The sequence below is a fragment of the Zalophus californianus genome, chromosome 5 (assembly GCF_009762305.2).
Source record: "Zalophus californianus isolate mZalCal1 chromosome 5, mZalCal1.pri.v2, whole genome shotgun sequence".
NCBI classification, from domain to species: domain Eukaryota; kingdom Metazoa; phylum Chordata; class Mammalia; order Carnivora; family Otariidae; genus Zalophus; species Zalophus californianus.
The window spans coordinates 92,645,567-92,669,753 of record NC_045599.1 but is presented as its reverse complement, the minus strand read 5'-3'; the positions used below and the strand labels follow the sequence as shown (position 1 = coordinate 92,669,753).

At 53.2% G+C, this 24,187-nt stretch overlaps 1 protein-coding gene across 3 annotated transcripts in view; it reads left to right on the top strand.

The window, feature by feature from the left end:
• The first annotated feature begins 1,012 nt into the window (after positions 1 to 1,012).
• NEURL1B (neuralized E3 ubiquitin protein ligase 1B) overlaps positions 1,013 to 24,187 on the top strand; it is a 40,191-nt gene continuing 17,016 nt past the window's right edge. For all 3 annotated transcript variants that reach the window (XR_003522260.2, XM_027606627.2, XM_027606626.2), the window contains exons 1-2: positions 1,013 to 1,178; positions 18,913 to 19,458. Coding sequence is in view for 2 of the 3 variants with exons in the window: in XM_027606627.2 (XP_027462428.1) it covers positions 1,148 to 1,178; positions 18,913 to 19,458 (577 nt within the window). In the remaining variant the exon portion in view is untranslated. The remainder of the gene's footprint in view (positions 1,179 to 18,912; positions 19,459 to 24,187) is intronic.

The following is a 24,187-nucleotide window of genomic DNA, read 5'->3' as shown; positions in this document are numbered from 1 at the left end:
GATTCCTTGTTGTTTCTCCAGATGGAGCTGGCATGCCCCCAGGTTCTCCCTGAGCCCCCCAAAGTTACTATAGCACAGTTATCTTATTTTCTTGTTGACTTTGATCATTATATTGTGTGATCTAAATTGCTTGTTATTTTGGGGCGCCTCGGTTGCTCGGTCGGTTGAGCTTCTGACTCTTGATTTCGCCTCAGGTCATGATCTCTGGGTTCTGAGATGGAGCCCCCATTTGGGCTCCCGCTAAGCGGGGAGTCCACTTGAGATTCTCACCCTCTCCCTCTGCCCCTCCCCCTGCTCACCTTCTCCCTGCTCACTCTCCCTCTCTCTCAAAATAATAAACCTTAAAAAAACCCAAAACTCTAAAAATAAATAAAAATTAAATTAAAAATAAAAATAATAAAGTGCTTGTTATTTCTGTTTTCACCACTTACATGCCTTGTCTCTACCTACAGTGTCCAGCACAGTGCCTGGCATGCGCTTAATAAATATTCTAATATGTTCCCTCCTCCCAACCTTTGGATACTGCCTAGGTTTCTGTTTGTAGGTCCGTGAGCACACACCCCCCCCCCCCACGGTCACCCCGCCCTTTACACTGCCGTAGGCGACCTTCTGCCGGCGTGTACATCCCCACCCCACCCCACCCCCGCACCCCTCATTAGTGCACCGTCAGGGTGAGGGCTTGGACCCCTATGGCCCAGCGCCTGGAAGAGGGCCTGGCACACACTAGGCCTTGGCGAAGAGTTGGAAGAAATGAATGAAAGGCCTGGCACCCGAGGACACCCAACGGGCGGCGCGTCTTCCTGCCCCGGGCGCGGGAGCGGCAAGAGCGGGAGGCTCGGCGGTTCCGCTCCCGCCGCCCGGTCCAAACTTTCAAAAGATGCGGCGGCCGCCGCCCCGCCTCTCCCTGCACGGTTGGAGGCGGCGGGAGGCGGAGGCGGAGCCCGCGGGCTCGGGCCGGTTGGCTCCGCCTCCTCCTCCGGCTGCCACCGCCTCCCTCCAGGCGCCCGCCCCAGCTGCCGCCCGCCGGCTCGCCCGTGCAGCCGCGATGCCCCGGAGCCCGACCCTGGCCCGGGTCCCCGGCCCACCGCGTTATTAGCCTCCGTGCACCCGGAGCGCGCCGCCGCCAACGCCGCGCCCCGACGCAGCGATGGGCAACACCGTGCACAGGACCCTGCCAGGTACGCCGGCGAGCCCTGCCCGGGAGGCGGGCGCTGGGGTTCTCCTCTCCCCAGGGGACCCGCTGGGTGACTTCCGGAGAGCCACCCCACCCCCTTGGAGCCCTCGGCGCGCAGCGGGCTGGAGTCTTCGGTGCCTCCTGGACCCCGGCTCCGCGCGCGCCCCTTGGCTGGGCTTTGCGCTCCGGGAGGACGGGTACCGCGTCCTGGTTACCTTGGGGACCCCAGTCCTCGTTCTCCCTGCTTGGCCAGATGCGCGAAGGGGCCGCTGGGGCGATGCCGCTCGCCCCCTCGCCTTTGTTTCAGCCCTAGGGCGCTGAGGAGGGAGCCCGGGGCGCCCTGGGGGGGTGACAGGAGCCGGGCTCCCTAGGGCTTCCGACGGCCAGAACCACCCGTTGTGCCGAGACTGCAGCTGCTGAAGAGGGGGGCGCTTGCAGGGGTACCCCAATTTCCAGCCGCCAGCGCCCCCGCGGCACATGCTGCCTTGGTTTGGCCATGTTCCCACGCGCACCCCGGCTGCGCCCCCCTCTGGTGTCCGCTCAACTGGGGGCTTTCCAGCCCCTCGGAGTCACCGCTGCAGAACGCATCGCCCCCTAGTTAACATCACCTTAGAATTTCCGGGGCTAGAGTAAGGGGATGGGGGTGAAGTGGGAAGGTGGGAATGGGGGGCACAGGAGGACTTACTAGAGAATACCTGGTTATTTGGGTGACAGATCACTGCACTGGGGGCTCTGTGTAGGGCATTTTGCATACCCCAGGGCCAGGGCGGCATGCAAAGCAGCTTTTCGTTGTAAAGATGTTTATCCCAATTTTACAATTAAAGAAATTGAGGCTCAGAGGAGAAGAAATGACTCACCTAAGGTCATACTGCTAATAGGAGGTGAGTCTGGGATGGGCCCCCTGTCTGCCTGCCCAGCCATCCCCCACACCCCAAGTCTTTAGAAAAAGTCTTTATCTTGGCTTAAGGCGAGGCATTGGTAGCATCTTTTGGGCAGAAAGTGAAAGATGTGTGTATCGGCTGCAGTGCAAATTTAGTGTGAGGTTTTAGGAGAGAGACATCCCTGGCCTGTGCTCTAACACCCCCATGTAGCCCCCCTTCTAGGCTTTATATCAAAAAATCATTGTTTCTTCCTCTGGAGGGTCTTAAAATGGATGATGCTGTGCCCGGGATTCCCAAGGCTGGCCTATGCAAGAGGAGCCAACTCCTAGTTTATAAGCTTCTGGGCAGCTTTAGGGCCACTGCATTCAAAACCCCCATATTCTCAGACAGGTAAAGTCACCAGCAGAGGGTCATCAGCTAGTCGGAGGCAGAGGTGGGATCTGAACCCAGGTCCACTTATGGGCCAGTGGCCTCCAGCTCTTATGAGCAGGGATATTGGCTGGATGGGGATGGAGGGACGTACCCACCCGGTCCAGAGGTGTCCAGGGCTGTTGGCAAATATGGCAGCAGATGCTCTCCCAGCCACAGACACCTGGCTGCAGCATGGGCCCCTTTGTAGGATTTCTTAATTAAAAATATTTATGCTGTTCTAGTAAAAAAGCCATTCTGCCACCTGTGGGTCAGCCTTAGGGTGGGTGAAGGGACAGACAGAGCCAGGCAGGCTAAAAATAGCTGGAGATTTATATATTGTCCATCCCACAGGGCTCTTACTCTGTGGACTGGGCCACCAGGGCTAGGAGCCAAGGGTTAAGGTTGTTACCCACTGCAGTAACTAAGTGTGAAAAATTAAAATTCTCCACTGGAGCTGAAGCTTGCCCCGCGTTTGAGGAAGGGGACAGAACTGGAGTTCCTGAGACACATCAGGTTGCTGTGCTGAGAATATGAAGGGCCATTCATTGTTTTCCCACCTGTGTGTAATTAGTTTCTCTCACACACTATGCCGTTTCTGACAACTCTGTGATCAGTATGTGATGCTCCCCACACTTGAAATATCCTTGTCTAGTCCATTTCTTAAAAGTCAGCTTAGTTGTCACCTCCTCCAGGAAGCCTTCCTTGACCACCCACACCAATCCCACCCTTTGCTCTGCTACCTAGATACCTTCCTAAGGCTCGGCTTGTTCATCTGACCACATTGCATTGTCGTCACCCCTCTCCAGAACTTGCCTCAGGGCTGCCTGAGGACAGAAACCGTGTCTTGATTATCTTGTATCCCAGGTTGCCCAACCCAGAGCCTAGTGGCTGGCAGGGGCTCAAAAACCAGTGGTAGAGCTCACATGTTGCCTGCATCTTAGGCTGAAAGAACACTTGGCTCAGTCTTGCCCTGTAGAAATCCTTGTGCTTTCGTTCTCAGGAAAAGGACACATGCGTGGGGTTCCTTCTATGGGACTTGAAATAGAGAGCTGGCATTTGCTGAGCACCTGGATTCCATGCCAGGCTTCCTGCATATGTGGCTTCATTTACATGCCAAGCATGCTTCTCCTTAAGGCTCCTGCACTTGCTGATTCTTCTGCCTGGAGCATTCTTCCCCCAGACCTCCACATGGTTTCCCCCTCGCTTCCTTTAGCTCTCTGCTCCAGTGCGGGTCCTGCCATCACCCCTGCCCCCGGCATGCCCCACTTGCTCTCCCCCACTTGGTGTTTCTCCTTAGCATGATCACCATGTGCCACACGGCATGTGTAGTTAGCTGTTTAATCACCTGTCTCCCCAGGGAGGATTTTGTCTTTTTATTCACTGCTGTATATTCAGCACCTGGAGCAGTGGCTAGTACACAGATGTTCAGTAAATATTTGTTGAATGAATGAATGAATTTAATGCTCGCAATAGCCCTGCAAGGTAGGAATCATCATCTCCATTTACAGATAAGGAAACCAAGGCTCAGAGAGATAAAATGACTCATCCCAGCTCACGTGGCTCATCCAGTTGGTAGAACCAGGATTGGAATCCAGGTTGATTTAGCTCCAAAGTTCTACATTCGTCCTCCGACATGCAGTATCCTCCCAATCCATGGTTCAGACAACATGTGTTGGGTGCCCCAAAGCAAGTATGTCATGTTATCGTGTGCAATAATGACATGTCAAAGAAAGGGGGGTTCCTTAATGATTGATGTGGGAAGCCCCTTGGCAGTCTTCACAAAGGGCATCAGCAAATTCAGACGAATGCCCTGTAAAGAGAAGTGCCCAGGAGCCAGCAAGGAAACTCACATTTGCCAAGCTCCTGCTGTGTGCGTTACCCATTCTCTTTCTAGTTGCAGTTCAATACTGCAAAGTAAGGTGCCATTCTTCTCCATTTTATGGATGAGGAGAATGAGGCGCAGAGAGGTTAAAACACTTGGCCCAACTCACACAGGTAGGCAGTGGCAAAGCTGGGTTTAGAAGACCCTGGTCTGTCTTATTCCTAATACCACATGGTCCTTTTCTCTGGGCCCCGTTTCCCTTAATCTGGGGTTTGTAAGGAAAAAAGTAAAAGTGTAAACAAGTGGGGCTGGGAGAGGTTGGAATTCCAGGGCAGCGGGGCTCTTGCCCCTTCTTCTCTCACCAGCACATGGCCACCCTTCCCTCAGCGCGCCTCTGGGGCTCACCCACAGTTCTGGTTGGAGAAGAGACAGAATTCAAACTGCCAGTTGGGTTTAATCATCAAGTTGGTCCCTGCTTGACCAAGTCAATGGCCCTTTTTAGTGTTAGTTCAATAGTCAGGCATCCTGGAGCTTGGAGCGAGGGAAGTATGTTGACCTTGGTCTGTGCCAAGCTCTGAGTCAGGGGCTTTGCCCACATTATCTATTTTAAATCCTTGTAACAACCCTTTAGAGGGGCTATATTTAGTCCCATTTTCTAGGCAGGCAACATCTGTCCTTAGGGGCCGTGTGCCCAGGCTGGAGTGACTCCGGGGTCTGCCCTGCCCTACGTTTTCCTGAGTGTGCACCTTCATTCATTTAACGGACATCTTTTGGGCACCTGTCGTGTGCCAGGCCCTGGGGGTTCAGCTGTGAATGGGATGGAAGCCACCGGAGGCCCCCGTGGAGCTGGCCTCTAGTGGAAGAGGAATAGGTTGCGGGAATAGAATCGGACATGTAGCTGGTTAGGTGGTTAGGTGCAGCTGCCCTGTGCTTCAGAGAGGGAGGGGTAGGCGCCCAGGGCCCCAAACAAGGCCTGGCCACCAGACCAACTGGTCTGTCTACTGTGGGTCATGCATGACCAACTTTTTAAAAAAATCTTTAATGATATAGAATAGGATAAAAAATATAAAGTGCACTGGGGTAGTAAGGAGAATTTTTGCTTCATAGACTTTGTTTTGGTTGTGTGTGCATGTGTGTGTGTTGGACTCTGTGGGCCTCGGCAACGAAGAGTTGTGGTGAGACCACTCGCTGGTCCACAGCAGTGGGAGGTCTGGTGTTTGGGTCTAGAACACGGATCCTGGAGTCCAGTTGCCCGGCTTCAAATCTCAGCGCAGCCATTGCTCAGTAGAGCGACTCTGGGCAAGGTACTTCCCTCTGTGTGCCTCAGTTTCCTCACTGTGAAGTGGGAATGATAGGGGGAGCTCCCTGGTGGTTGGGGTGGCAAGAATTAAATGGAATAGGGCAGGTAAACTTAGCACAATGCCTGGGGCTTTCATGGTCATGGCTATTGTTGCTGCTGTGGAAAGAGAGGACTTGAACCTGCCCCTGGGGTCCCTTGATGCGGATGGATGACAGGTGCCCTTCACTTCCTGCCTTGAAAGCCCAGTCCCAGGTGATCATGAGCCTTGAACCCAGGGCTGGATTGGGAGGCATCCCTTTCATGTGTACCAACAGCTGCAATTCCCAAGTCTTCTCCAGCTTTGTCTGGTGTCCCAGACAAAGGGTTTCCTTACAAACCCCAGTGAGAAGACTCTTCTTAGCACGTTGCATTTTGCCATTTCCATTTGTTCACCAGACCTCCAGGCTGCGCTCTGTGCTGAGCCTGGGGTCACAGCCTGGGTTTAGGGACTCAAGGTCTAGTGGGAAAGACCAACAAGGACAGGGCAGTTACCGTAAGTGGGGGCCCTTGAGAGCCCAGAAAAGGACGCAGGAAGGCTTCCTGGAGGAGGCGCTGTCTGGTGAGACCAGAAAGCAGATCAGTTAGCCAAGAGAAGGAAACGAGAAAAGCTGTTCAAGACAGAGGGGCTAGATGTGCAGAGGCCTGAGTGGAGGGAGAACAGGGCATACGTGGGGAGCTGTGGGCGTTCTGGGGGTCGCAGTGCAAGTGGAGGTGATCTGGGGGGGTTCGAGCGGTGGGCAGAGGCCATGTCAGAGGAGGGGATGGTTTCTTGCAGGCCAGCCCGCAGTCAGGAGGCTTAGATTTCTTAGCTGCCGCGCTCCCTGCTGGGCCGATGTGCTGAGGTTGCCAGCAGGGGCGTAGCATTTTCACTGGGCTTGGCCATAAGCACGGTTTAATCTTCCCCGGTTTAATCTTCCCCACTGACAAGAAGAGTCAGCTCTGCCCTCTTTTGGACCAAAGGGCTTTCTGTACTTCGCGGTGCTCTATGAGGGCTTAAAATAGAAGCCCAGAAGCCAGGTGTGCGCTTCAAGCGGGGAGGGAAAAGGAAGGAGGCCTGGGTACAGCCCTGTAGGTAGTAGGCGCTCACCTGGCCTACAGCAGAGTGCTCAGAGCTTCTGCATGCTTGCCGCATGCCGGGCCCTTTATCTAGTTCGTCCTCTTTAAACTGTCAGGATCAGTCTTCCAGAAGTAGTCTCCCATTCCACAGATAAGGAGACTGAGCTCACAGGGGAAAGGAGACGTGCCCTGAGACAGGCAGCCAGGAAATGGCAGAGTGGAATCTGACCCCAGGTGTAGGCAGCTCCAAAGCTCCTTCTCCTCCATCGCCAAAGGGCACGGCGCCCTGCGGCCCCTTGGGGCTACTGCCCCTTGTCCTTATCCTGAGCCCCAGTGCTCTCAACATGGCCTGCCTGCAGGTGCATCTTCCCTCCTTCTCTGTCCTGAGAAGATGAATTACTTCTGTCCACAGCAGCCAGAATGAAGCTGCCCATAGGAAAGGTTCACCCCTCACCCTTCCCGACCTCACCCCAGGCCTATAGACTCTGAAACTCAAAAGGTAGAGGTGGCCTCTGGGAATCCTGCCCTGGAGAAGGGTGAACGTGAACTCTGTACCCCTTCCTCCTGCCTCTCTCGGGCTCAGGCTCCTGATGTTTCTGCCTGGTGAACACTGGCCTGTGGTTGGCCACCCCTACCTGCCATCTGCAGGTGTCACGGTGCACCCACACCCTCTCCCCTGAGCCCAGCTACTCACGTGGCCCTGGGCGCACAGAGGGCCAGCCAGCAGCCACCCATCCGTCAGCAGGGGCATGGGGCTCGGGTGAGAGCCCTCTGTCGTCCCTACCCAGGCTTTCCCGCAGGTGAGGAGTGTCCTGTCCCCCTGCTGTACTGTCATTGTCAGCAGAGCTGGGAATAGCACAGGCTGTGGCCCTTCATGGCTGGGTCTTGGTCCTGCCCCTTAGTAGCCGGACAAGCAACTCGACCTCTCTGTGCTTCAGTTCTCTCTTCTGCAGAAAGAGGATGATGATGTTACTTCACAGGCATGCGGAGCGTCTGACAGATAGTAAGGGCCCCTGCTCTGCGCTGAGCCCTGTGCTCCTGAGGGAGACAGACCCAGAGAAGAACCACTAACTTGTGCCCCGCAGCTGATCTGTGCCAGCCACTCTTCTGAGCAGGTCCCCGCATTTGACCCTCAGGACAAGCCTCAGGACACAGCTACTGTTGTTACTCCCTTTTGACTGCTGAGAGAACAGAGAGGCACAGAGAGGGAAAATAACTTGCCTAAGGGCACACAGCTCAGGTAGTGCAACACCATCGCTGCTAGAAGGAGAGTATGTCGGTCTGGGGAGGATGCCTGCCAAGTCAGGGTGGGAGGTCAGGCGGGCAGTGTTTCACATTGGCACTGGAAGCCTTCGTGGTATTAAGCAGAAATCTGTAAGTGTCCTGGCAGATTTGGTTTGGGTTGTTCACCTCCTTGTTTGGGTGTCTGTCTCACATCCTGCGTCTGGGCCTGGCAGGGTGGAGACGGTCTCCAAGCGGCCTGTGGGCTCACTGAGGGGACCCCAGCTGATAGTCCCCGAAGCCTGATGTGTAGATGTTTCTTTCAAAGCAGCTCAGGGGACAGCTGATGTCTTGAGGGCTTTCTAGACAGCAAAGCGGGGCCCATGTCATCCCCAGGGGAGCAGAGAATCCCTAGCAACATGACCTGAGAGCTCTCTGCAGATCCTGGCGGTCAGAGAGCAGACCTGATAGGGGAAGGGCACCATGGACCAAACACAGACATGACCAGTGCAGGGCCATCATGTGGAGGCAGATTTCAGCTCAGTCAAAGGAAGAACTTTCTAACTGTGGAAGCAGGCTGCAGGTGGAACAAGGGCGTGAGGGAGAAGTGCCCTTTGCTGGAGTGGCACTGGTGTTTAGCCCGGCTGGGACTTGATATGGACATCATAGCGGCAACTGAGGATCAGATGGGTCCAGGATGAATTGTTCATTAAAGTGCCTTTTGACCCTGGGGTCTTGAGGGAGTGCTCTCCCGTGTTCATGGGCTGAACACCTACAGGCCCCTTCATAGTCTTTCATTTATAACATCCTCCTGCCAGTTCTTCAAGTTGGGAGCTCTTCGGACCATTTTAGAGCTCAGGCACGGAGGCACAGAAAGATGCAGCCACCTGCCCTCACCGGGGTCTGGCACAGTCATCCTTGGACATCAGTCCCAGCTCACCCTTGTCCCTTTCTCCCTTCATTTTTTTTTTAAAGATTTTATTTATTTATTTGACAGAGAGAGAGAGAGAGACACTGAGAGAGGGAACACAAGCAGGGGGAGTGGGAGAGGGAGAAGCAGGCTCCCTGCTGAGTAGGGAGCCCGATGAGGGGCTCGATCCCAGGACCCCGGGATCATGACCCGAGCCGAAGGCAGACGCCTAACGACAGGCACCCAGGCGCCCCTCTCTCTTCATTCTTATTACTGGGACTCGGCTGGCCTCTTGCCTCACCTCTGGGCAGTGGAGAGAAAGTGCTTTTATGAGTAAGCCATTTGGGGAAATGGGTGGGATGGGGGTGTCCGGGGCAGTCCTGGCACTCGGCAGGGTGCCCATAGCTATTCACAAGTGTATTCTGTTTATATCCTCAACATTACACATTGTTTATATTACAATTCTATCCCTTGGCCACGTGTTTTCTTTCCTTTTTCCCCCAAGGATGATGGATTTAAGAGATGGGTGGGCACATGCATACCCTGCATCTCCCAAGCCGGGTCTGCTCGGTAACTTTCCACTCCACAGAAGAGCTTCCCTTCCCCTCAAGGTTCGGGGCAATTCAAGGTCAGGAGATGGGACAGCGGAATTTCCCTCACTCTGAGGATGGCCTAGGCCTTCATCCCTGCAGACAAGTCCCCCAGGGGCTCTGTTCCTAGGACCAGAGAGTGCTCAGAACCTACCTCCTATCTGGCAGATGGGACACTGGGGACCAGAGCTTTGTGCCGGTTCCCAGAGCAATTATAGATGAGGTCTTTGGCTGGACTCCCAAGAGAGGTGATGGAAAGAGCACTGGTTTTGGAGGCAGCCTTGAGTTCAAGTAGTTCTACTCTATCTAACCTGGGTCACCCTGGGCAAGGCATGTCCCTCTCTGAGCCTCTACTTCCTCATCTTTAAAATGGGGATAATGATGGTACGTCCTTTACAGGGAGGCGGTGAGGTATAAATAGGGAACTCCATGAGAAGTCTAAGCCCAACACAAGACAAGGACTCCGGAAGTCCCCTTGAAGGCAAGGAGCCTGTGCTCCTGCGATGGGCGGGGGGGCTGGGGTGGACGTGGGAGCAACAATAGGATCGATAGTCCTGTTCCCCTCAGGTCTCTGTGGGGAGAGGTCTAAAGGACCTGCTGGTCGGCTAGAGAAGCAATTTTGAAGAATGCTCAAGAGCATGCATGGATTTCGGATTCACACCAGAGTGCAATCCTGACCCAGCGGTTTACCTGAACCACACAGGCTTCCTGCAGCACCCTCAATCCTCACTCTCTCAGAGGATGGTCAGCATGATGGAGGAGGTGCAGGGAAACGAGAAAGCTGGGTCTTCAGAGAAGGAAGCGGAGTGGGAGAGGCACCCTTCGGAGTCACTTCTTTGCAGGCCTCAGAGCCAAACGTGGCAGGGAAGGAAACATTAGTCGAGGACCTACTGTGTGCCGGGCACTGTGCTCTGATCCTTCTGTGCAGGGATGACTTCTACACTTTGCCTGAAGCAGCCAGAGCATTCTTCTCCCTAGTCCTGTGAACCAGGCTGGTCTGGGTTCAAACGCTAACTCCACCGCGTCCTGGCTGTGTGGCCTTTGGCAGCTCTCCCAACCTCTCGGAGCCTCCCTGTCTCACCGGCAATGGGTCTGGTGGCAGTCACCTCCCCCGGGAGGACCACAGGAGGTCTGGTGAGCGTAGGGCCAGTTGTAGTCTCTGCACTGCCCCCCGGAAGGTCTGTCTCTCTGACCAAGCCCCACCCCCCAATTCCTTTTCTGGGCCTTAGGGACGTGAGGCACGGGGGCTCCATCCCTGCCCTGCTGTAATCAGTCACCCGCTTTCCTTTTTTAGATGCTGCTTATTGTGCATCTCAAGTTCCACCAAACTGGCCTTTGAGCAGCTCAAAACAAGCTGACTGATGACATCCACCCCCCCCACCCCTCCCCGAGATCAAGCCAGGGCATCCCTCCACCTCTTCCACCAGAAGGTGGCTTAAGCTACCTGGACATAGTCTAGCTTTTTTCTTGCAGGTCAGGAGGCGAGCAAGAGACCTTGGGGTGGAGTGAGGCATAAAACAGGAAAGGCGCAGCCTTTGGAGTCAGACAGGACCAGATGTGAATGCAGACGCTGCCCTCACACACACAGGGGGCCTCTGTAAGGGTGTGCAGAGAGGGGCCTCAGTGTCGCCATCTGGAAGCCAGCCGGCAGCGGGTGGTGAGGGGCGAACGGGCCACATGGCAGGCACATGGCGCACACATGGTGTGCCGCAGACTCGGGCTCCCCACCCCTCGAGCCAGCAAACGTTGCCCGGCAGTGGGGCTTGCGAAGAACACTACCTTGGCTCCAGGAGCCAGAACAGCAGAGTTCAAGGAGAGCTTCCTCGTCCAGCATTGCTTTGGCCCTGAGAAGCAGGACCAGTGGATCTACTGTTCCAAAGAGTCGGGATGGAGCCCTGCAGGTTAGTGAGCAGTCAGGCTGCTGGGCCCCACCCAGGCCAGGGGAGAGGCTACACTCAAGGCGAAGAGAAGGGGAAAGGGGGCAGGCTCAGCCAGCTTATCACCAGGCGGCTGCCAGGGGCTGCCTGGAGGAGAAGCAGGTGCCGAAGGGCAGGACTGGACCAGCAGTTGGAAGCAACATTCAAAACCTGAACCGTTGGGCGCCTGGGTGGCTCAGTCGTTAAGCGTCTGCCTTGCGCTCAGGTCACGATCCCGGGGTCCTGGGATCGAGCCCCGCATCGGGCTCCTTGCTCAGTGGGGAGTCCGATTCTCCCTCTCCCTCTCCCACTCCCCTTGCTTGTGTCCCCTCTCGCTGTGTCTCTCTCTGTCGAATAAACGAATAAAATCTTTAAAACAAAACAAAAAACCTGAACTGTTTTCTTACTCCCGCTATGCTGGGTCATTCTGATAGGCCAAGAAGAGAGAGAGGGACAGTTTGTATGGGAAGAAACTGGGCTTGACTCTCATTCTTCGGAGAGGTGGATCCGCAGGGGTTCCTCCCTGCTCCAAACACTTCAGTGGTCCCCAGAACCTTCTTGAGGAACTTAACCCCCTTTGCACGGTCTTTAAGACCCTTTGTGATGCAGCCCCGGACTGGCTCCAGCTTCCCCTCTCCCTTCTGCCCTATACTCCTTCTAGTTCCTTAAGTGCTATTCCCTCTGCATCAAACACACTTCTCCACCCCTATCATCCTCCCAGACACTTCTGCCTCAGTCCTGTAGAGTGGCCGCTCTGAGACGTGTCCCCATAGCCCGGGCCCTCCCCACCACCCACCCTGCTCAGTCCTGGTGTCGGCGTCCGCCCCCCTGCTGGTCTCAGCTCACAGGGCAGGGACTGTGTGTGGCCTGTCAGCGTATGTGTCCCTGCAGCAGTGCAGGCCCTGACATGGAGTGCACGCTCCCTAAATGTCAGATGAAGGAGGAAGTGATGTGCTCGAGAAAGAATGAGGGCACATTTCCCCCCACCCTGCCCCACTATGGCAGTGGGATCCTAACTGTGGGAGCTGGCACCTGGGAATTTCCTGGGGCTTGGAGTTTCCTGGGGCAGTTTATCAGGAAGAGACCTCAGTGAGGGGGCCCAGCAGAGGGTCAGAAAGGGCTAGGAAATCTTGACTCCGCTAAGCACATTTCGAGGGGGTGTTGGGATGACCTCACCTCCTGGGAACTCTGCACATCAGAGCCCACTTGAGCCAAGAGGGCTGCCACTTGGGCCTGGAAGGAGTGGGCCTTGCTCCCAATAAGCAGTGTCGCGTGACCTCCGGCCTCCCTCCTCGGCTCCTCGTGGCTGTTGACAGGAGTGCGGGGCCTTCCCGGCCGCGCTGGGGTGACTGGGTTTTGTTTGCAAAGAAAAGGGGAGGGGAGGAGCAGGGTGGCGGTTTCCAATGTGGGCTGGCCCCTTTCCGTCCTGGGTGCTGGCCTACCAGGCCTCTGAAGCAGAGAACAAAGTCCCATTACCCTGGCGTCTGTCTCCCGGGTGCCTGTCACTGCCCCATTTGGCAGAGGTGAGGGAAGGGTGGTTCTTTTTTTTCTAGCCCACTTGCGAACCCACCAATGGCAAAGGTACTTCCTGTTGCCAGAGAAGACTAATATTCTTGTCCTGCTTTGGGTGGAGGGAAGCCTTGCCAATACCAGCCTCGCATTTTCCTCTCTAAAGGATACGCTCACACGTGCGCACGCGCGCACACACACACACACGCGCACACATGCACACACCATGTTGCTTCCTACTGCCAACAGCATTGATTTGAATTGTGGACCTGGGCAAATGTCACTTGAACCAGCGACTTCTCACCAGAGGTGCACTATCTGAGGTTAGAGGGTATGTGAGTCCAGGAAGCCCCTGAAATTGTATGCCAAACTGTGTGCACGGAGTGCGGGTATTTTTTAGGGGAGAAAGGCTTATACAGCTTTCATAGCCCTTAACAAGGGCCACGACCCCTGCTCCCAGTGGTTACAGAGGGCTGCCTTGGAGAAGGGGTGGGGTGTGGGAGGAAGGGCCCAGGCCTGGCCCTCTGCTGCCACTGCCCAGCTCTGCGACCTTGGTTTCCCCCTCTGCAAACGAAGGTGGTAAAAACCTACCCATTAGTCTTTGGGACCCAAAGACTAAATCGAACAGAGGACACTCACCAGCCCAAAGAGGGGCTCAGTAATAGGCTGTGTGTGAAAGGAGGGTACAGAATAGACCGTTCTCCCGGCTGGCAAGTCCCTTTCCCTGTGGAGCGGAACCTGCTGCAGATTTCAGCCAGGATGCCATCTGCTGAATGCCAGCACGCTGGAGGCTGTCATCTCAGCGGCCAGAGAAGCTGGAGTGCTGCTTCCTGCCATCCTCTTGGCCGTAAATGCCATTTGCTCAGGCTCTTTTTATATCAATGGAGAGGCCGGGCTGGGGCAATGAGCGAGGCACATTTGGGACACTGCTGCAACAGCTTAAAAATGGGCTTCTGTCCTCAGACACTAAGGGAAGGCCACCCTAGGGTTTTCGAGAGGATTTTCCTGGCCAAGGTCACCAGCCCTCCACGGAGAAACATGTCCAGATGTATTTCCCCAGACCTACAAGTAGACACGTCTCTGATGTCAAAGGACATCAGAAACCTTCTTGTCAAAGGAACAAAGTAAGGTGACTAATAGGAGAGACCATGTGTTTAGTGAATACCTACTACGTGCCATGCATCGTGTCTGACGGATTTACCTCGCAAATTCAAACTCCTCACAGCGGTCTTGCAGGTAGTGAGGACTCCTGCCAGTTTTGTAGTGCTGGATGGGGAGACCCAGAGAAGTTAAGCATGGACCTTAATATCACACCGCTATGAAATGACAAAACAGAATTTAAACCCAGATCTGTCTGACTGCAAGCCTATGTTCTCTTTAACGGCCTCTCACACTGAGATTCAGGAAATGAAACTCTGGGAGGGATGGAGGTGAAGGGCTCACCCAGGAGTTGGATCTGCTGTCCCCATGGGGAAGGAAATGAACATTTAGTGATCATCTACAATGTGCCAGGATTTCTGCCCGATCTCTCTGCGCTCTTCCAGCCTCTCAGCAGCCCGAGACAGGGGTCTAAGGTCACGTGCCATTCCAGATGAAAAACTGCAGTGCTGGGAAGTGATGTGACTGCCCAGGGCCCCCAGGCAAATGAGCAGCAAAGCACAGGCTCGAACCCAGAGCCCATGAGGGGTGTTCTAAACCACAGATGCGGGAAAAGCGCATTAGCCACCACCCGAGCTGCTCTCATGTCTACCTGTCTAACCAAAGGACTTGTCCAAGGCTGGGCAGTGACAACAGTCAGAATAGAGTCCCGTCCTCCCTAACTGTCCACAGCCACTCAGTGCCACCCCCCTCAATCTCTGCCCCTACATTTAGAGTCCAGGCATTGCTTCCGTGACGAAACGCCAGAAAGACCCTCCCCTCTGGTCTTGGCAGGGCTGGAGCAGCCTTTGGTCAACTGTGACATTGGGCCTGGAATGTCTCCTGCTCCCTGCTAAGCTACTGCAGAGGTCTCCTGGGCTCCCACCTCACAAGACCCCCTCCGCCCTGCCTTGTCCTTAGAGTGCCCAGGTCTGATTCCTAGCCAGAAGAGGAGGGGGCTCCCTGGCCATAGGCGGCACCTCACAAGGCCAGCGGGTGCTCAGCCTTTGGTGGAAGGAAGGGGCCTGGGGCCTGTTCCCTGGCATGGTGTGGGGGCCTCTTCCTGGCAGAAGGTTTTCTCACCAGTGACAGCGTGCCCGTTTGAATCTGGTGCTGGTGCCAGCACCTAGGAACCTCTGTGCCTACAGACTTGGCCATTTGGGGGGGAACAGCTGAAGTGATCCCCAGGAGGGGAACGGTGGGGGACACTGTGGCCCTTGATGGAATATTCTGCAGCCACGAAACCTAAGCACTGTGAGTGTTCAGGAGCCATGTGGGGAAAATGCTTTTTATGTAATTCTGAGTTAGAAAACAAAAAGGCAGGAAGCAAACCTGGATGCGGGCTCTGACTGCAGTGAAGTTGGAAAAGGTGCTCAGGACTACTTAGTACTCAGTACTTCCGCACCGCTTGTGGAAACAGGCTGGGACTGGAGGAGAGAACGCTGGTTTGGGATCAGACATTGCTGGGTTGACATCTCTACACTGCTTCCTGAAGCTGAGGGGGAAGTGTCTCTGCTGCCTGGAGTTTTGTTTCTCGCCTAGAAAATCCTGCAGGTGAAGGATTTTGAGAAGTAGTTACAATCCCATGTCCCAGAAGACCTCTGGCCTGAGGCATAGCACACAGGGAGGGCACAGCCAGGGGCTCTTCGTGGATGAGGGCCGTGCAGAGACCATGGGAAATGCCATGTGAGTTAGGCTGTGAAGGTAGGGAGAAAGGAGGGAGTTTCCTCTTCCTCACAGAACTTTCTATCACGTGGCTGTGGTGTTTAAACGTCAGGTTTTCCGTTAACATCTCTGAACTAGGATGTTCTGCGGGGCCCCTGGAGCCCGCATTTGCATTTCTCTGTTTCTTATAGAAGCCACTTTCCCTGAGCCGAGCTAAAAGCAGTTGGTGGTGTACAATTTGGAGACTGCTTATTACTGTTCTTTCATCTTAAGCATTTTCAATTTGTATAAATAACACATCCTCAGACACTCACTCTGGTCTTTTTACCTCATGTCAGGGCACTGGCCTCTGATGGGGTAGAAAGAGTGCTTATCCCTCACTCCCTGAAGGAAGTTGGATCGTACAATCAAGATTCAACATGTAAACTTCGCAGGTCACTTGGCTGTGTTCTGTCCTAACATATCGCTGGTTTTACAGGAACCTTCCCCTTGTAGAAACAAAGCAGTGTGTCTCCCCAGCCAGCGTTCATTTCAACCACCAGGTCGCTCTGAAAGGACATCTACTTAGGATTCCCAAGCTGTTTGGTAAAGAAATTCTCCAGTTGAGAGAGGATGGGGAAACAGCAGTGATGTCAGGGGGAGAGGAAAGTAATCACATAACCGTGGCTTGTGGGCTTTGGTGCTCAGAAGGACTTTTGATCTGTGGTCATATTTAATGTTCCCTGGAGAGTGTGTCAGCTGTGGGGACCTTGGGGAGGATTTGGCCTGTGGACACAGGAGGAAGCTACAGCCCAGAGAAGCTGGGTGGCTTGCACAAGGCTACAGCGTTCATGGAGAACGTGGGCTCTGTGGTCCCTGGGCGGGCCCTGTGGTCCCTGGGCGGCCTCTCCTGATGGTTTACACCAGGTCACATTTCCCCGACTTGTTTGATTTTTGTCCTCCGAAATAGCTCTCCAGTGGGCCCTTGCTCTTATCTTTTGCTTCTGGAGATGACCCGCCGTGTGGCTCTTGGGTCCACCCTCTGCACTGCCTGGGGGCCCCTCCCTAGCAGGCAGTGCTGGGCCTGCTCTGCGGAAAGCCCTTCGTGGTCCCCTCTCCCTCCTGTCCCGTACAAGGTTCCTACCAATCAAGACAGTTTGGGCTGCAAAAATCAGAAACCTAGCTCAACCTGGCTTATAAGCCAAAGAGTGCTCTCCTTATCCTCCTTGGGTGAAAGTAACCTCTGCCCTTCTGCCTCCTGCCTCAGAGGCGGCCTGCCCAGATGCCCACTGACTTTGAAATTGGCAGGCCCCCGTCCCTCTTTGGGCCCATTTCCCCACCTGTAAAATGGGCTTATCAGAGATGACTTCTGAGGTCTGCTCTAATTCTAACATAACAGAGGCGGCAGGGGGCTTTTATCAAGTGCCTGGTGTGTGCCTGGGCCCTGCTGAGCAGGGGAGAATCAAAGATGAAAAGGAAAAGCCCCTGCCCTCCAGGATCCAACCCTAGTATCACCCGATCCCTCCTCACCACCTCTCTGCTTCCCCGTCAAGTATCCATTATTTGTCTTATTTATTCACTATATTTTAACCATCCGAAGCAAGTACACGGAATGTTTCGTCTCTCATTAAAACCCCAAAACTCCAAATCTCTACTACCTTCGAAACACACCCAGAATCTGACCCCTTCTCACCACCTTTACAGGTACCTCCCCACCTCCCAATCTCAGCCTTCATCATCTGTGCCTGGGATAATCCAGTGGCCTTGCCCTAGCCCCCAGCTTCCTCGGCCACGCCCCTGCCAATAGTCCCCTCTCCACACAGCAGCCTGAGCAGTCTCACCACTTCTCGGCCCGAAACCCCCAATAATGTCCCTCTCACATAGGATAAACTGGCTCAAGAAGAAACAAGCGGCGACCATGGCACCCCCTCCCTCCCTGCCACCCCTCACTGCTCGGGCCCTGCTCTCATTTGCCTCCACCTCCCCCACCTGCTCACACCACCCCAGCTGGCTGCCTTGCTGTTTCGCAGCCACACCAGCTAATTCCCGCCTCAGGGTCTTTGCACGTGTTGTTCCCGTGCCCGCAAAGCTCTTCCTCCAGCTACCCTCATGGCTCACTCCCTTCACCTCTGCTCAAAAGTCACCGCTTAGAGAGGCCCTCTGTGAGAATCCTAATACTTCTCTCTCCCCCACCTCCTGACTGCATTTTTCTCTGTAGTGCCTCCCACCAGGTAGAGTATGTTTTACTTTTTTTCTGACTTTGCCCCCTGCCCCAGAATGCCCACTCTATCAGAGTGGGAACCTTATCCCTCTTGGTGACAGTGCCTAGCATGGTGCCTGGCACACACTAGGTACTCACTAGACATTTGTTAAATGAATGAATGATTAAAGTCCCTTAAGTTGGTTTGTTTTTCTTATGCAGGACCTTGGCTTCAGTCCTTGTATTTTGTCTTCTGGGGATCACTGGCTTCTGTTTAGAGAGGGGCCTCCGGCTTGGCAGCATGGCTTTCTACCTCCTAACTGGGGCATCCTCCCCCACGGGCTTGGGGAGGGGAGCCATGGCTTGCTTGCCTCATCGTCACATCTCTCTTCATTTTCCCCTGTCCTCGCTCCCATTAGTCTCAGTATTAATGGAAGCCCAGCAACGTGCCCAGAGCACAGTGAACCCCATGGTTGGGTGTGGGAGGAGTGGTCCCGGCGGTGGCCTCTCATTCCCTGAGGTGGCTATTCTTCTGCCACGAATACAGACCACTGTATGCCAGGAGTTGCCTGCGATTTATAAGCACTTGCCATGAAAATTGTACTCAGCTGCTGTTGTGAATGAGCAGCAGAGACTCGTGCAGTAATGACCCACCCTGCCATCTCCCAGGCTGCCGGAGCCAGTAACTGCCCCTGGGATGGAGGAGGACAGGTGGTAATGATGAAGCCCCCACCTCAACACTCAGCCACCTGAGTTTGTGGCCAGCAGCCAGCTCCTTTGAAAAGAGACCCTCCCAAGATTCTCCAGGTCCTTCGGTGCAAAATTCCCTTAGAAACGAACCCTCCAAGGTGCATGTTCTAGAAAAGCCAACATTGCTTATAAAGAATGCCTTCATTTTCTATGGGTAAATGGGAGGCGAAGTCACAGATCATAGTGACTTTGTTGTGATAGCCTTGGGCAGGCTGGCGGTAGCTGGAAACTTCTCAAAGTTTATTACGGGTCTAATTAAGATGGAATTTAAAATGCAAATGACTATGAAAAGACGAACCTGTTCGCGGAGTTCTGAGGGGGCCCTAACCCTCCTGCCTGTCTCTTCCCGCAGACCCGAGCCCACCGGCTCGCCTCCTGGCCACCCGGCCGTGCTGTGGCCCCGGCCCCGAGCGGCGCCCAGTCCTGGGCGAAGCGCCGCGCTTCCACGCACAGGCCAAAGGCAAGAACGTGAGGCTGGATGGCCACTCACGCCGGGCCACTCGACGCAACAGCTTTTGCAACGGCGTCACGTTCACGCAGCGGCCCATCCGGCTGTACGAGCAGGTACGGCTGCGCCTGGTGGCCGTGCGCCCGGGCTGGAGCGGCGCGCTGCGCTTCGGCTTCACGGCGCACGACCCATCGCTCATGAGCGCCCAGGACATCCCCAAGTATGCCTGCCCCGACCTTGTCACGCGGCCTGGCTACTGGGCCAAGGCGCTGCCCGAGAACCTGGCGCTGCGCGACACCGTGCTGGCCTACTGGGCGGACCGCCACGGCCGCGTGTTCTACAGCGTCAACGACGGCGAGCCCGTGCTCTTCCACTGCGGCGTGGCCGTGGGCGGCCCGCTCTGGGCGCTCATCGACGTCTACGGCATCACCGACGAGGTGCAGCTCCTCGGTAGGTCGTGCTCCGTCCAGGCACTGGGTCTCTGTGCGCATGGATGTGTATGTTTTTTAATATTCGCAAACACTAAGGGCTCACTTTGCCAAGCCTTGTTCTAAGCAGTTTACACATTTTTTTTTTTTTTTTAATACAACCCGCCATACTCATTTTACAGGTGAGAAAACTGAGGCACGGAGAGGTTAAATAACTTGTGTTGCAAGGCCAGGACTGGAACCCACAAGGGTTGGGTCCAGAGTCCAGGCCCTGGCTCAGGTTCATTCATACCTCGGGTACTTACTCATTCACTCACTCAGTCTTTTGTCCATTCCTTGGCTAATTCCTTCACTCTCTTGTTCATTTGCTTACTCATTCACTCACTTATGCATGTGTTTGCTCACTCATTCGTGTATTCATTCACACAGGTACTTATTCATTTGCTCATTCAGTCACTCACACATCCGCTTACTCAGCAATCAAATTTATGCCCCAGTCCTCGAGTATCTACAGTGGCCACCGTTAAGGGGCTCAAGGTCCACTGGGGAGGCAGGCAGACAAGCCTGGCTAGCCCTGACCCTAACGGAGGAGGCAGCCGCTAATGTTAAAATCCTGGTGGCGAGAATCCTTTGGGAAGAAGCCCTTGAGACCTTTTTTCCCTCTTTTATTACTGTTTTAAATGATTTAAAATTCACATAACATCAAAGCAACCATTTTAAAGTGTACAATTAAGTGGCATTCAGTTGGAAACAATCACCTCTAGTTCCAAAACATTTTCATCTCCCCAAAGGGGAAACCCATACCCTCAGCTGTCATTCCCCATTCTCCCCTACCTCCAGCCCCTGGCAACCACTGACCTTTGTGTTTGTGACCTTAGCTCTTGAACTCACAGGTTACATGTGAGCCAGCCCAACCTTGATTTCTGAGGAAGTGAAGAGAGATCAGGTTTCTCAGGGGATCTGGACACAGCCCTACCTGTCACTTACCTTCAGTAAATACACAGATTTAAAGTTTTTGTTTTTTAAGTTTGAGTTTGGACGGATTTATACACCAACCATAACCCAAGAAAGCTCCCCTCTTTCTTGGAGGCAGCCTGTGTTCTGATTTTTCACCATAGACTAGTTGCACCTATTCTTGAACTTCATGGAAATGGAATCATACAGTATACATGCATTTCTGTCTGGCTGCTTTATCGCAGCACATTAATTTTGAGATTCATCCGTGTTGTTGCTGTGTGAATCAGTGGTTTGTTCCTTTTTAATTGCCGAGTAGTATTCCATGATGTAGATGTACCATAGCTAGTGTATCTGAATGTCTGGGCTGTTTCTGGTTTTTCTGCCTTGCACCTTGAGGGAAATCTCTGGCCCAGGCTCCTTGCTCTCCACTACTACCCACACCACCATTGGGCAAGGAGGGAAAAGACACGCATCCCAGCTGCGCCCTCCTTCCCCAGAAGAAGGAAGGCAGAACTTCTGAGTGGTTAAGAGTAGAAGATTGGGAGTCACACAGACCTCTGTTCCACACCTGGCTCTCGACTTGCCAGCTGTGTGGGGTTGGCCAGGTGACTAAACCTCTATGCATCTCAGTTTCTTCATCTGTAAAATGGGTTCACAGTAGCACTTACCTCCTGGCATTGTTGGGTGACATGAGGGTATATGAAAGAGCCACAGCACAGTACCTGGCACATAGAAAGTACTCAAGAAATAACAGCTAAGAAATCAGAATCTCTGCCCATCTGCATGTGGGGCTAAGCACATGTCTGAATTCCAGGCTGAGGCAGACCAGACTATGAATAGCTACCCACCCTGTTATGCTGGGGCCTTACTTGGGCATTTTAACCACGTTGCCCCACACTCGAATTTTCCATACGTTTTGCATTTCACCTCCAGGAGATGTAGGTTTCTAAAGCCTCCTAGATCTCCTGTCACTCTTTTTTGGAGCTCTCTGTTCAGAGCAGGGAAACAATCACACCTCATTCACCTGCTCCCTCATATAGCCCATGTGTTGGGGTAACCACCAAGAAATCATATACACCCCGTAACCTTGCACAAGTGGGTTAGGGTTTTCTGAAAATACAAACTGGAAGGAGCCTTTGATGACTTAATCTGAATAAACCTGTGAGGAGTCATGGACTCTTCCCCCATTCATTTGTTCACTTAGCAAACTTTTATTGAGCCCCCTTTAATGCCCCAAGCCCCTTGGAGGAAAGGGAGAGAACCCCCTGGAATACTGGTGTAACGTGGTTGACGTGATCCTCCGTTTCCTTATCTTCAGGTAGTGCCGGAGATGTGCTGGTTGATAGGAAGCCCTGTGCTACAGGACCAGGTTTACGAGTGAGATTCAAAGGAATTCCATTTCTGAGTGATAGGATTCTAGGTGAATTTCATTTCTTTATACATCTGTGAGTTACTTTACAAAAAAAAAAATGTGTGAAGAGCTTATAGTGCTTTTACAATGAGAAAGGGCAATAAAGTTATTTTTCTTTCTGAAGGTTACATGAGATAATGGGGAAGTTTCTGGCATGTGATCAAAGCTTAATGTTTCCTTCCCAGGGGAAGAGTAAATTGACATTGGGGATATCTGGGTAAAGGGATTATGGGTGATCCCCACCACTACCACCAAAGTTACTAATGACTCATGATCAGGAAAAAAAAAAACTTATAATAAAAATAAGAAAGCTAAGTTTTTATGATTTTTATGGCTTGAGTTCAGGCAACAGATACCCTACTGCTGCTGGCAACAGGGGTGAGGCAACATGAGAACCACAGAAATCCCACCCTAAGTGGGATCTCCCTCTCCCAATTCTTAGAACTGGGCTTTCTAATGATGGTGTCTAAGGTACGAAGTGGATAAATACCAGGCAGCCAGTGTTTGTGCAATCCGGAGCCCTCTGATCTCCTTTTCCTCACAAGGAACAAGAAGGTGACATAGTTCCTTTAGAGATTGTCAGCCGTGAAACTCCAGAATGGAAAACTCCAGAATAGAGACCCCTCACCCATCCCTCACTTCTCTCAGACCAGTAGATAAAGACTGAAAACCGACAAGCTCAAGTGTCATCTAAGTAAGCTTGTCAAATTGAATAAATAAAAATACAGGACACCTCGTTACATGTGAATTTCAGAAAAATAATTTTTTACTGCAAGTATGTCCCATATAATATTTGGGCCATACTTATAAAAGCATTTGTTTTTCTGAAATTCGAATGTCACTGGGCATCCCGGATTTTATCTGGCACCCCTTATCTGAGAAACATCATCCCCCCGTCTTGTGGGACAGGGGGACGCTTTATTTGTCCTGGAACTTGAGCTAAAGTTAAGTCTCAGAAAGAAAAAGGTTCATAGGCCTCATGTATTTCTTTCACTTGATGGATTTATGTTCCTAGCCCAGCATCCTCCTGCAAGGGGGTCCATCTGCAGACCCCGGTGTCTGGGGTGCCTTCTCTTGTGACCTGCTCATTCTCTCCTCAAGACAGGGGATTTAGCCCCTTTAGATAAAGACTTCAGGACTCAGAGAAGGGAAGTGACTTGCCTAAAACCACCAAGTTTGTGAGTGGCAGAGCCAGGATTAGAACCCCAATGCACCCGTCTGTCGTTAGTTCAGTGGTTCTCAGCTGTGGCTGCATCCAGACCAATTCGATCAGAGCTTTGGGGAGTGGCCCCCAGGCATCTAGATCTCTTAAGGCTCTTCAGGTGATCCCAGGACGTAGCCAGGCTTGTGACCACAACAGTCGCCTTTGCACAAGTGCCTATTTCTCCTCCCTGCTGGGTGCCGAGCTGAGTTCTTCAGACATGTCAGATCAAGGCATGGGGGTCATCCCTGGACCACAAAAGCCCCTTCTCTTGTTTGACTTTTCTACTTCACCCCCAGCCCCTACTCTAAATTCCCATTCACCCCTTCCCCTGCCCAGATAGTGTTTAGTATTAAAAAAGTGTTTAGTATTTAAAAAAAAAATAGTAGAGTTTTACATGCATGGGACTGGGCAAAGAATCACTCCATTGTTCTTTTTTCACTTGCCCCATTTTTAGATCTGTCTGGTTTCTTGTTTCCTAGCAGCTCCTGCACTGATGGACTAGGGCGCCACCAGTCCCCCGACCCAAGCAAACTACATTGCAGGGCACACTCTCCCACGAGGCTGTACTGTGGCTTCTGGGGTTTCCCATTCTCTGGGGCACAGACCAGGATGGCCTTGCTGGATCCCGGAGTGGGCCATCTTGAGAACCTATGATTTCTCTAGATGCTCCTCTGGGCCAAAGAGAAGGGGCTGAGCCCAGGCAAATGACATTCTGTTGAATTACTAGTTAGGAGAGGCAGGTATGGCCAGGTTTCCCCCTCCTCTCCCTGGCTCCTCTGAGAAGCTCTTTCCTGGAGCTCTGGAGTTCAGGCCACATGTCCTGAGGCACCTCCGTCCCTCTTACAGACGACTCAGTAGTGGTCACTGTCATATAGCCCTTTTGTCCTTCCTCTGTCCAGTGGTGGAAGGCTGGTCAGATCAAATAAGCAACACCAGTCCAAGGCCATGGCATTGTGGGCTATGTTGTCAGAAATCTTTGGTTTTAAGTGTCAAAAACCAGTTCAATCTTGCTTAAGCAAGGAAAAAAAATTAATGTCTCATGTGACTGAAAATTCAGGGGAACGACTGCCTGTAAGGCTGGCTTGATGCAGGGGTCCAATGAACAGCACCTGAAATATTGGCCTGCCTTTATTTCTTGCCCTGCTGTCATCTTTATTAGCATCATCCTCAGCTGGAATG